This window comes from Falco cherrug, chromosome 3 (genome assembly GCF_023634085.1).
Source record: "Falco cherrug isolate bFalChe1 chromosome 3, bFalChe1.pri, whole genome shotgun sequence".
NCBI classification, from domain to species: Eukaryota; Metazoa; Chordata; class Aves; order Falconiformes; family Falconidae; genus Falco; species Falco cherrug.
In genome coordinates this window covers 4,333,485-4,346,626 of record NC_073699.1, presented here as the reverse complement: position 1 = coordinate 4,346,626, position 13,142 = coordinate 4,333,485, and the positions used below count along the sequence as shown (strand labels likewise).

The 13,142-nt window shown below is 39.8% G+C and overlaps 1 protein-coding gene across 1 annotated transcript in view; it reads left to right on the top strand.

The window, feature by feature from the left end:
* The window catches only part of FAM135B (family with sequence similarity 135 member B), a 231,043-nt gene that overhangs the window by 147,032 nt on the left and 70,869 nt on the right, over window positions 1–13,142 (top strand). Inside the window, exons 7-8 of the mRNA XM_055705977.1 lie at window positions 1,677–1,850; window positions 12,063–12,189. Of these exons, the coding sequence (XP_055561952.1) occupies window positions 1,677–1,850; window positions 12,063–12,189 (301 nt within the window). The remainder of the gene's footprint in view (window positions 1–1,676; window positions 1,851–12,062; window positions 12,190–13,142) is intronic.

Genomic DNA, 13,142 nt, shown 5'->3' with positions numbered 1-13,142 from the left:
ACCACTCCCCATGGGCAGGCAGGAGCTCAGCCATCCCCAGGACAGCAGGGCTCCGTCATGTGTAACAGGCACTCGGGAAGACAAATGCCATAATGCCAGATGTCCCCCCTTTTTTCTTCTTCCCCCAGTTTATATACTGAGCGTGATGCCATATGCTATGGCATACCTCTCTGGCTGGTTCAGGTCAGCTGTCCTGGCTGTGTCCCCTTCCAGTATCTTGTGCCCCTCCAGCCATCTTGCTGGCAGGGCCTGAGAAACTGAAAAGCTCTTGACTTAGTTGTTGCTGGGTAATGTTTATACTAAAACCATCAGTGTCCTATCAGCACTGTTCTCACATCAGAGCCAAAACACAGCACTATACTAGCTACTAAGAAAACTAACTCTATTCCAGCTGGAACCAGGACAGAGGGGATGCAGAGAAATCTGAGCTGTGTTTCATGCTAAGGCTGTCCCCATGTGATTTTATTCATATCCATAGGGCACGTAAACAAATTTCAGGAACATGTTTCCTTTGTCTTTAAGATAAAAAAAAGTGGAAACTTTTTCTCCCAGGCAGGTGGGACTGGACCATCAGTCATCAGCTGTGATGCTGATGGGTCTAGAAGAAAGAAAAAACAAACATTGTGATAGTCAAGAGTAAAAAGTACTGAGATATTCAAGTTATGAAATTGTGCTCTAACACATACATCTAATTTTTGTTATCATCTGAATGATTAATCCCATTTACTATTAAAAAAAAAAAAAGCAGTGATTTTTAGAAAAGGGTGTTGTGCAAATCTCATAGAAATACTTCTGGGACTGTCATGCTCTGTACTCAACTGTTTCATCATAGGTGTTCTTAGCTCTGGGCAACAGTTGGCTTCGGAAGGGTCTGTTACACTGTAAAACAGTTCTTTGGAAGTGAGTTTGGCTTACATTGGGAGGATGTGGTTAGGCACACTCCAGGTTTACATCTCAGTCTCCTGCCTTATAGGTGACTCATATGTCATGTGGTTGACTGCATACTGAGAAAGTTATCCTGGAATAGCTATAATCAAACTTTACATGAAAGTCTTAGTTTTTATTTAATTAAAGGAGAAGCCAGTCCAACTTGTATTGCCTCGCTGCAGTTACTTCACCTACTCTTTCTTTTGCCTCTTGTAATTTTATTTTTTTTTCAGAAGATCAGGTATGTGGAAAGGTACTCCAAATATTTTCAGCTCTCTCTGACACAAGACTACTTCTAACTCACACAGATTGCCTGAGTTGATTGTTCTTATGCTGAAAATCACAAGTAGCAAGCTGTCCTGGCTATGAACACTCAAATAAACTGAGCAGTTTGCTAAATGCATTTCCTTCTCCTACTTAGTTCTTCATGTCCCCAGAACTAGTGCATAGGTGGCCATCAAGTACAATCACTAGGGAAAACTGGAATTGCGTCACATCTATTTGTCTTCTATACAGTGTGTGTGTATATATTTTTTGCTTTTTATTATTTCTTTTTATATCTATATTTATGTTGATATTTATGCTGGGCAGAAGTACAACACAAGATAGTCATCAGTTCTGTAAACGCTTATGAAGCTGGGAAGTGATAAAAATTCTCCTCGAGCCATCTCCCCGCCTGCTGCCTGTAGCATGTTACGGGCAGTGACAACTCAAGCTTTCACTAACTCTTGTAAAACTTTCTCTTTCAGGCTGAGAGATGTTCCAACAATCCCCATGATCAGCAGCCGTACACTGTGTCTTCACTTCCACCCCCAGAGAGGTCTGCACCACCATGTTCCTGTCATGTTTGACTATTTCCACCTGTCAGTGATATCCGTCACGGTGCATGCGTCACTGGTGGCATTACACCAGCCTCTGATCAGGTAAAAGACACATAAATCTCTGTTGAAAGGCAGAAGAGGTTCCTCTTCTGAGTTCATTTGCTTACTGTATGGGAGAAGCAGAGAGGATAATTTAATTTTGACATTTTTGATCCTGGGCTAGGATTTCAGAGACTAGGGTTTTGGGCCAGCCTCTGACTCAGGCTCCTTCTCGTGATAAGATGCTAGGGGCCTGATCAAAAACTAGCAAAATCTCTGGGAATGTGTTCAGAAATTTTGATTAGTCTTGATCCTTCTATTTCCCATCTTGTGGATAACTGGCTAGCTGAAAAAAGGTCTCATAGACATAGTCCAGCTGGCTGGACAAAAATGCACATCGCTCTCAGCTTATCTGAAGTAAAGCAAAATACACTGTCTTTGGCTGTTCTTGTTACACAATAACAGGAAGATTTCGGTGGGAAAAGAATGTTGCAGGTGGGAACAGAAAACTACAGAAGAGAAACTAGGGGCGGGCTTGGTATTTAGGCAACTAACCAATAATGAGCTTAACTTTTGTAATATGTATGAGCTAATTATAACAAGGTATAAAAGATGACTGTAAGGCACAATAAATGAAGTCTGCTGATCACTCATATTGAGTGACTGTGTCTTCCCTCCGTCGCGACACCATCTGTAACATGGGGAAAGTGAAAAAACTCTTCTCCTTGGCGGTTTTTCCTCTTTAGTCTAAATGCAGCTAAGAGCATTTACATTTTCTCCCCCTGTTGTTCTGTAAAGCATTTAGGACAGTTGGAGGCTAATCTCATCTGTGCCCTCTGTGCATTAGCATAATTCATAACATGGCTAAATGGAGGCATGCATTAGTCAGTACTGGGTAAGGCTTTGCTGAATTTTCCCTTCGCAGCAGCATCTGATTTAACCGTGCAGCAGTAAATACTAGCTGCCATGGGGTCTAGGTGTGATTTATGTTATCTGATTCGTAATGACAAGAAAATAATTCAGAACTCCTTCAAATAAAACAGAGCTGGAGGTCAATATCTTCTAATATTTAGAGCAGGCGAGGGGAAGCAAAGGTCTTTCTGGCAATTTACTTTGTGTCCAATCTTGTCATAGCATGAGATAAAGAGTCTGAGAGGAAGGGAACTCCCTTGGTCCTGAAGGAAAATGCAATGTTCAGCGTTTTCAGCTTCCCTTATTCCAACAAGGCCTGGGTGTTTACCAAATGACCAGGAGAATCTGAAATTTGTCAAATATTGTGCAAAGACCACTGTGTCAGAAAGAAAAGATGAACCTGTAGACTCTTTGTTATCTCAGGTTTCATGTTTTGGCTTAATACATCTTTCCTTCAGTTCTCCATTTGTATAAAGGCATTGACATGATGCCGTAGAATGAATTAAGGCTGTAAAAGGTTGAGTTGTGACAGTGACGTGAGTTGCATTAGTAGATCAGACTGATGTATCTGTCTTTTCTGCTGCTGCTGAGATACAGGTAACTGTTGTATCTCTCTTCTGCTATGTGTTGAGTTTTTAAATAGTGAATTAGATTCTAACTGACTGTTTCTAACCAGATAATTTCACTCAATTTGTCCATTGTTCTATTCTATAAAAGGGGGAAAGAACAATAGTTATCAGGCTTAATGACTGTTTTCAGTGCTTTGTTATCCTATAATGAATAGGGCTGCAGAGACTTGTTACTGTTATTAAGCATAAGTCGCAGGATAAGCAACTGTTCCATAGTCAGATTATTATAGCTTTTAAAGCATGATTTTGTGGGCACGTATGAAGTATACAGAATTTTTACTCAATGCAGCAGAATGAAGATTTTAACAACACAATATAAAGTCTCATTTGCTTAAGCCAGTAAAATAATTTTGAAGTGTGATATGAAGAATTTGTCTTCTTGATAAATATTCAAAGCCGAAAGAGTTTTTGTATCATGTGTTCTCTAGATATAAATCAGGGTGAAGACACTAGTGCAACAGAAGCACAAATTCAAAGCACTCTGAAACAAAACCAGCCACTAAAACTTATTTTTCTCACAGCTCAGAACTTTCCTGCTTATCACTTATCATTGGAGTTTACTAGGAACACAGAAAAAAAGTTTAATTGTAAAACCAGAGCTTTATTTTTGTAGCACAATAGAACCTGAATAACCGGAAAGTCTTTTTATTTTTTTTTTTTTTTTGTCACATTATAGGAAAAATAAACACCAGGTAGTTACATTGTCTGAGGAAAATATCTACACAGTATTTCATTGTGGTTTAGTTTGCTACCTTGAATTGTCCCATTATAGTATGTACTTTACATGTATATACATATTATTTCTACACATAGGTATCCACTGAAAGGTAAAGCAACAGTTCTAGATCTACCCTGAAAATAAAGATCACACATTATGTAAAACTGAAATTCACTGCTGTCCTGAAGTTCTGCTGGAAAACAGCTTTGCCTGCACTGCACAGCTATCTGCTTACATGCGCCCTGTGGACTCAGCTTTTCACATTTTGTTAGCTCTGGTGGCAAATTAGATACTCTTCCCCAAAGTTCTTCCATGTCACCTGTATTTAAACAGTGAAAACCACAGAGAAATGAGCAAGGCAGATTCAGGCTTTTCCCTGCAGGGTCATGTACACCCACAAATAGCACCCTTGCCAGGGTGCCTCCGTTGCCTCCTGGGTTTTGACAAGTGAACATTTTGATATTGATGTTTGTCCTGGTTAATAATTGTTATATAATAAATATTCAATTAAGTTTGATACTTTGAAGCCCTCCGCTCTTACCAAACTTAGAATGAGTGAAATTCATGTTTCTCAGATCATTTGCAGAACTCTGGATGGACATTTTGTGATTCAGCTTTTCTAAAAAGTATAGCCCTCAGCTTTTTGATAGGGTCCCAATTCATGGCAGCTGTTAATGGCTTTATGCATTTACTAAGCAGGTGAGAGGCTGGATAGGGAGGTGATGAGACAGACTTGCAGTCATCTTACCTCCAGCTCTGTTACCTCTACAACAACCGTATTTGGTCTAGATGTGGGATGACCAGGAGCATGGTGTGATACCTTGGGGCTTGGATCACCTTTTCTCTTGGCTCCATAGGTAGCTGCATCCTTCTGAGATGCTGCTGCAGAGGGGACTTTGAGCAGCAGGGAAGGGGATGGGTGGCTTTGAATTGTCCCTACAAAGCACTGAGTCAGAGCTTGGTTAAAAATTCTCACTTTGACCTTTAAAGTTCTTTTACGTCTCTAAAAAACACCCCAGAAGTGCCTGGGGAAGCTGGACTGCTGGGGGCCAAGTCCAAAACTCTAGTTTTCCAGGCAGGAGTGCAATAATAGGGCAGAACAGGAATGTGGGGTGTAATGGTTGCAATAGCTATTGTCTCAATCTGAAACACTGCTCCCTTCACCTGCATCTTGCCCTACACCCAAACCCTTCCACCAGGCACCAAAGGACATTGTCACACCGCTACTTGCAAGCCCCAGGGCTTGAGCTGTGCTGCCGCAGCCCCCAGGCCCTTTGCCCTCCCACAGTGACAGCCACTGCGCAGAGCACTGGTGTCTGCTCGGTGCATTCAGTACGCTTTTGGCAACTGCAAATTGTGGAGCAGTATTTTGAGACTTTGGGGATGTGGGAGAAATAGTGAAGAGAATCTAGAGCAGGAGTTGGCTGGCATATCTCTCCTAACATCACAGAAATGACAGTTCTCGTTGGAAAGTTAGAGGGCTTGCCTCTGGTGACCTCATTTTACCCAGGATGACAGAAGATGATCCCAGCAGGTCTGTCAAAAGATAAACAGAGAAAGTGAATGATATTCAGTCTTGAGAGTACTCCCCTGCTGAAGGCACTGGCCTCCACAAACTGCTTAAATAGCGGGTTTTGTTCTTTTACCTAAGCTCCAGAGGCAAAATGTGAGCAGGCTGTTGCAGGAGGAAGGCACAGAGGAATTAGGGGTTTTGGACTCCAGTTTTCTGTTTGGTATAGATGAGTTTGGTTTCTGGCCTGAGTCATTGACTTCTCCCTTAGCTCCCTCTCACTGCCTTTGCAACTGGTCCAGTCTGTAAGTATAACCAGCAGTTATTAGCCCAGCATCAGCTGTTAGAAAAGGCGCTTTTCTCCAGCATAGTTCAGACTTTACGAAATATTTTTGCTTTTCCCAAAGGGATAGATCCATGTCTGTGGTGTACAGGGCTACTTAGTCTCAGTCATGCTGCCAGCTCAGTGCCTTTTTTACATTAGACTCATTTAGGAACCCAACAGCAAGAAACATGGTTACCCACTTCATTAATTCCATAGACGTCTGCACCATTCCTTCCTGAAAGGAGTTAGCACATACTACTCTTATAAGAAAAACTGATTTGTAAGTAATCTCTGAAAGAAGTACCCTAATACATAGCTACACACGCACAGTTTTCCACACTGAAAACGATGCCCTGTATGTTGTATTTCCTATTAAGCAGCATGGACAACAGGATCTAGTCGGCATGTTTTCTACTGAAAGTTTACCTGCAGACCTCAGATGCTTTATACTTTCTTCCTCTGAAAGCTTTCTGGAAATAAAAACCCTGTGTTTCAGCACAAGACTGCTGCTATCTGTACAGACTGGTCTTCCAAAAACTGTGCTTTGTCTAAAGACTGTGCAGAATCCAGCTCACTTGATAGCCACAGCATTTGCAGACTTACTTTGGCTCTTGGGCTTCAGCTGAAAACATCGTCAATCTGAAAAAAAACCCAACCAACCAACCAAAAAACCAACCAACCAAAAAAAACCCCACACCCCAAAACACCAAGGGAAAAAAAAGAAACAAGGCTTGAAATTGCTGCAGATAAGCAAGATCCTTCATTACAGGCAGCTGTCAAACCTGTTTTCACTTGTTTGCACAAGAAAGGGGTTTAATTTCCTCAGTTTTTTAGATTCTCTTCAACTTTCTATTCTCTTCCCAACTTTCATACATATGTCTATGTGAAAAACAAAGTAGACTTTCAACATTTTGCTTGTTAACATTGAATTATTAATTGCCCATATCCAAACCAGTGAACGAGAAACAAGAAATCTTGGTGGCATCTCATATTGAGAAATAATACAAATATTTGTAGAGGTGGAGAAGCAGGACACAGATACTGAATTTTTCAGTGCCTTCAGCTTATTCTATGCTGGGAAGAGGGAACAGAATCAAAGGGACACAGAGTATTCAAAGGTTTCAGCCCTGACCTAGTTCTGCTGTACTCTACTACACTGCAGAATCAGGCCGGCCCTGGCCATCCTTGAGCAGTTTTCTCTCACCTAAATTATTTTATTCCCAGGTATCCTCCTGTTCCTCAAAATCACAGCTGATGTATCTATATATGATATGCACACTGTACTACCCTGTGCGCTTTCAATCTGGGTGAAGACCATGCAGGTCAATTTTTCTACAATTGTAAGTGTAGCTGGCACCTCCTTATGGGCAGCTTACATATGAAACTGCCTGTAATCCTGAGCTAGTAAAGTTCTGATGTACTTTTCCAATCCATCATATTTGCAAATAAGATGATCTGTAGAAAGAAAATGGAGTATTTATGCAGTGAAGAACTATGGCTTCCATAGTACGTTTATTAAAAGAATACTGGTTTGTGGTTTGGGGTTTTTTTTGTTTTTTTTTTTTTTTTTTTCCTTTAAGAACTCTTACATAATCACTGGGTGTTTTTTCCTTTGAATTTTCTTTTATTTATTACTGTTTGTTATGCATCTGCAAAAATAAACCTTCAATTTTTACATTCTCCTGAGCTACCAGCTGTAAAGTCACATAAAAACTCCCTATTTCTGAGTCAAACTTTCAAAAAAAAACCCCAAAACCCAAACCAAAAAGCAAAAACATCTCCACCCAAAACTAGATAAATACCACTACGTTACTTTACCTGCTTTCAAGTTTTATAGCAATTAAGGTTAAGTTTAAATGAACCAGCATTTTCCAGCAATCAGAATCACTAGATTTCAAGCCAAATTCCCACTGAACTCTCCTTAGGATCTAGGGAGAGACATCTGTTTCCATTACAAATTTTATTTTAGTAAATCTTACCAGTTTTACCCAAGAAGCTCACAACATTTTAGAGTCACTCATTATAACCTTAGTGAAACTCGTTGTGGAAGAGAGAAATACGTCTAGAGGAGCACAATCTGTAAATATCCATATATGATTCTCAAAAACAAACAACAGCTCATCCATACACCCTATGGCCATGTGCCAACAGTAATTTGCCAAAAGCTATTTAAAGTTTTGAGTTAAAAAACAGGGAAATTGGTGTTGTGCATTACATGTTCCTGATCTGTGGGAGTTAGAAGGAAGCTCCCGATGAAATGCAGACAGTGCTGTTAGTGGAGGATGGGAGGGTTTGATTCTGAGGTGTGTGGTTTCCATGGGACTTACTTATATTGTTCACTTTTAAAGTCAGTAGTATATTATGCATAAGAGACTGAGGGAAAAAGAAGTGATTTCTCCATAGGATCTGGCTGAAATGGGATGCAAGTTCGTTTCCTGAACTTCCACTCCTGCTTCAGACACAAGATTATGATTTCTTGTCATTAGAAGTGTAGTGATCGTGTGGGGTTTTGTTTGTTTGGGTTTTATAGTTTTGCTATTTCATATGATGATGGTAGATAGTTTTTTTCCCAAGTAAGACTGAGATCCCAATCTGTAAATTTTTTTTGCCCCATTCTGCTAAAAACTACAATTTGTGAAGAAATTAAGTTTTGCTTACCACGAAAAGCAAAAGATCCTGATTTTGAAAAAAGTGAGTGAAAAATAAAACAGGGTTATTTCGTTTTGGGGCAGTTTAAACTCAAAGGGAATAATATGTTTTATTAAACTGGCCTAAAGCATTTATTCCGAATTATTTCAATAACACATCTGAATTAACATTTATCAAGGCCAATCCATTTCTTATGCTACGGACTGTCATCTCATTTATGTGTTAGAGAATTCTCCACAGAAGATACAAAACAGGACATGATTATGTAATATTTTGCACCACACAAGAACTAAGAGGTGCCACATTCAATTCTCCAACAGCAGGTTCAAAACAAACAGAAAGTACAGCATATATTACAGCGTGCAATTCCTTCCAAGAGATGTTACGGAAGTCAAAAGTAGAAATCAAAAAGGCATGGACACAAATTCGTAGAAGATAACCATGACTGCTGGAAATAATTGCCTGAATATAACCTCTGAGTCAGAAAGTTCTGATATTTTGATTGCTGGTATCTCGCAGGCTATACAACAGGAAAAAAATTGGCTTTTTAAGGCAAGTTACTACAATATGTATCCATAGATGGCTGCTATAAGAACTACAAGACTCCTCTGAAGGATAGAGACATCTCACGGATAAGGTCATCAAAAGAACAGCTCAGGAAAAAAGCAAAAGCCCCTATTGTTTCTTTCACCAAAAATATTTATTCTGCACGCATGTTCATTCTCCCAGACATGCACACATTACCTCTTTGACCTTTTTTATCCTGACTCCAGATAAAAGCTAAGGTTAACATACAGGATGAGGATATAAATGTTGATATTAAATCAATGCCATTAAACAGATAGTCCAAATAGACATATAAATAACCAAGGGTCAAAATTCATAGAAATGAACATGGTTGCAGGAATAATTGGATAAAATAAATATAAATTCCAAAATTCGAAGTAGCAAATCAACTTGTTACTGCTAATAAAAATTCTCTTCAAGTATTTTGTACTTCAGAAAGCATTAGGGGAACCTCAGCAGTTTGTAAGCCTTCCACTTAAACATTCCCTCAACAGACAGATGACATTTTGGCAGGTTTCCCAAAAAAGGTTTTTGTTTTACATCAATTTCCATAAAACCAACAGATTAAAATCCCTTTTCTGCTGTAAAAGCAAAAGATAAATAAATAAAAAAGGCATTATAAAGTGCTTTTCATTCCCTTAAAAACTTTGAAAGCTTTGCTAATATTCAAATGAGGCGTTTTTCATGTGCAAGCAACGTTTGTTTAAGCTTCTTTCTGTGATACAGCAGCAATCATTTTTTATTTCTGCTTCTTGAGACTTTCCAGCAGACCAGGACAGACAACATCGTCCAATAACAACTGAAATTATTGAGAGCAGTGTTTATCTCTTGGCTGGTTGAAATTGCTTTAGTTTATTTATTTATTTTTGTCTTAAATGTTGCAGGTATGAAATACATGGAAAGACTTCATGCTGCTTAGAAGCAGCCAGCTGGAGAGTTCTGGAATCACATAAATTAATACAGACATAAACAAGGCCAGATATATGCTAAGGTTTTCTACACCATCCTCCCCCTTAGGGGATGTACTTTTTGTCAGTAAATGAACGCTAGGTGATACAGAACAAACGGCAGTTTTGGCTTAGAGGTGAGGCAGGGGTTCGTGATTAACCTTCTGAAACTTTTCCAGTTCCTAATTTTGCCTGAGGTTCTTCTAATGTTGCATACATCACTCAGTTTCCCTGCAAGTCAGAACCCCACCTGTTACTTGGGTGATAGCAAGTATTGCTGGCCCTCTCTTTTGTCTTGTATCCTTAGCATAAGCATCCTTTCTTTTGTTGTGTGTTTCTGTTCAGCAGCCAGGACTCTTCATCTGTCCTTAACAACCGAATCGGGTTTAGACAGCCATGAATTGCGGCTAATCTGAGCTGCTGTGGCCACGGGATACATATCTGCATAGAGGAATGACCTCAGTTTGGAAAGTTTTGGCAGAATGAACAGCACTGCCCTGTGGCTTTTAATTCTGGCACATTATGGTTTAAATTTTTTTTTGCTCTCCCCATCTTGGAAGCTTTTGTTCTTCCAAGAAGACCAGGTCTCCTGGGTATGATGTAATTTGGGATGCCAGCATGGGCATCAGGTGCCTGTGAACGGTGCTCCCAGCCTGAAGCTATAGCACAAACGCAGTGACATTACCTCTGCACCAAGTATGAACTGCGAATGTGCTTTTCTTTTTTCTCTGCACTTTTGTATTTCAGTTCCACCTTTGCCTCCATGTTTTTTAAAAACAGTTATATTTGCTTCTATCACCATTTAAACTCAGTAATTTGACTTACTGGATTCATCACAAGTAGCCTAATATCTCTCTTGAAATATTGGTATATTTTATGTACAGCACATGTTATCAGAGGGACTAACAGTGGTGTTTCTCTCACCTCACTTCAGTTGTTTATGAGGCAGTCATCCTAGCCTGTCTTTATAGTCCACAATAAGAAATAAGCACTTTGAGGGTGAAATTCATCTGACCTATTTGATATCACTGCTTCAGAAAGAGATGACTCATACCCTGGAAATGTCAATTCCTCTCCAGCAAATCTAAAGGCAGCCTACATCATTAACTGGGATGTAGACATTTGCTCAGATTAATTCAGAGTAAGAGCCCTAGCTATGTATCAGGACTCTGTGGGGCTCAATGCTGAGTAAACTCCAAACAAGATGTTCCACTCTTGCTGAGTTCATGCTATAAGATAGGAGTCATGCAGATACAGTCAGAGGGAGTACTGTGACCATGTCAGCACTGACAGGTAATGAGCTGAGCACTAAAATAACTTAAATTCTATCAGATTTTTGAGGGAGAATTTGGATAACAGTGAATTCATGTTGCACATGGGTATGGGAGGACACATCCCAAATGAATGGACTGCACCAGCAAAAGGAAATGCAGGTTTTGGGCTGAAGTCTTGTCATTATAGTGCCGGACGCTTATGTCAATGGACAGTGAGAAGTGGGAACTAAATGTCCAATCTGTAATAAAAATTGGAGTGAACTGTAAAGGATATTAATAGTGAAGAGACATCATGCGCAATTCAAAGAGGAAAGAGGATATAGTTAAAAGTCAGAGAGAAAGATGTTGCATCAACCAAGATACAAGCTGATGAGAAGTTGAATAAGAGTATTATCTATGTGGATAGATGGAAAAGTTGTACTGTTGAGATGTTTTGCTGGAAGAAGATCTGCAAGAAAGGAGAGAAAGGACAGACTGAAAGATAACTCTCAAGCCACTGGACTGAATGCCAAGAAATCAAAGTCCATGCACATCATTTGAGCTAGTGCATGCTGGACAATGTTAATTTTGAAAGGGAAACATGGACTTATGGTGTCAGCTTGAAATAAGCAAAAGCAAAATCCATCACAGCCAAAACCAAAACCGCAAACATTTTCTAAGGCAGGAAATAGCACTGGTGCAACACTGAGTCTTGTTTAACAATACTGCTCTGATCATTTTTCTTCTCAATATTTCTTCTTTTAGTTTTGCTCGCCCAGGGAAAGGTTCATGGCTTGGTAAAGGCAACCTGGAGGCAGGACCAGACCAGTCCAGTATGTCATTGGAAAATCTAGTGTTTGGAGCAGGCTACTGCAGACCCACTTCTTCAGAGGTAAGGAGGATGAACAATGATGTTTTACTTCCATTTGATCAGATAGGGTGTCCACATTATCTGTGAAGAATGGGCCCTGGTTTATATTGCTAGTAGGGGGATTTTGTTGGAAGAAGAACCCTTCAAACAGTTCTGCATGAAACACCTGGCACTTGGAGTTCCTGGGTGTTCAGCCCCCACATATATGAACCATTTCAGGAAAGTTCAAGATGTATGGATATACCCCTGGTTGCCAATGACACTTTTCAGGCACGATTCACCTGACCGAGTGTCTACTATAAGGTGAAATTAATTATTCAGTAAAAAATACTTGCTTTTAGGTCTTATGTTTGACAGCCAGAGGACGTGACTCATTATTAATGATGTGAAGGAAAGGTTTGTGTCTGGATTATTGAGTATTGTGTGTGTTGGTGATGGGATGTTACACATTGCCTTACTCAAGGCAGATCACACAGTTAGTGTATGTCTTTGATCTTTTTACTTACCACAGGAAAGACAAGAGCTTGTTACGCAATTTTTAGTACAAAGTTTCTTGTTTGAAAAATAATGAGTAGTAGCTTTTTGGTTTGGTTTGGTTTGAAGTGTTAGTTTTGAAGCCTTTTTTTTGTCAGAAATGTTTCCTCAGGTCTAGAAACTCAACCCAGAATACTGGAATCATTAACTTGTTAGGAAACCCTGATTCAAGGGTTCTGATTAACATACTGCCCTCAGCTTCCCTCAACTTTTCCTGTCAAAGCTTTTCTGTTCTGTATCTATATTAAAAATATGCTAGCCTAGAGCAGCTGGTGCAGAAGAACTACCAGGGAATTAACTCAGCCTGAGAGAACGTTTGGCCTGAGGCAGCTGTCTGAACCATTGGGTCATTGTATACTTTTGGCAAACAAAGTGACCTCAACCTCTGCCTCTCTGGTAGGCAGTCACATCACATAAATTTAAATAACTGATTCAAGTGT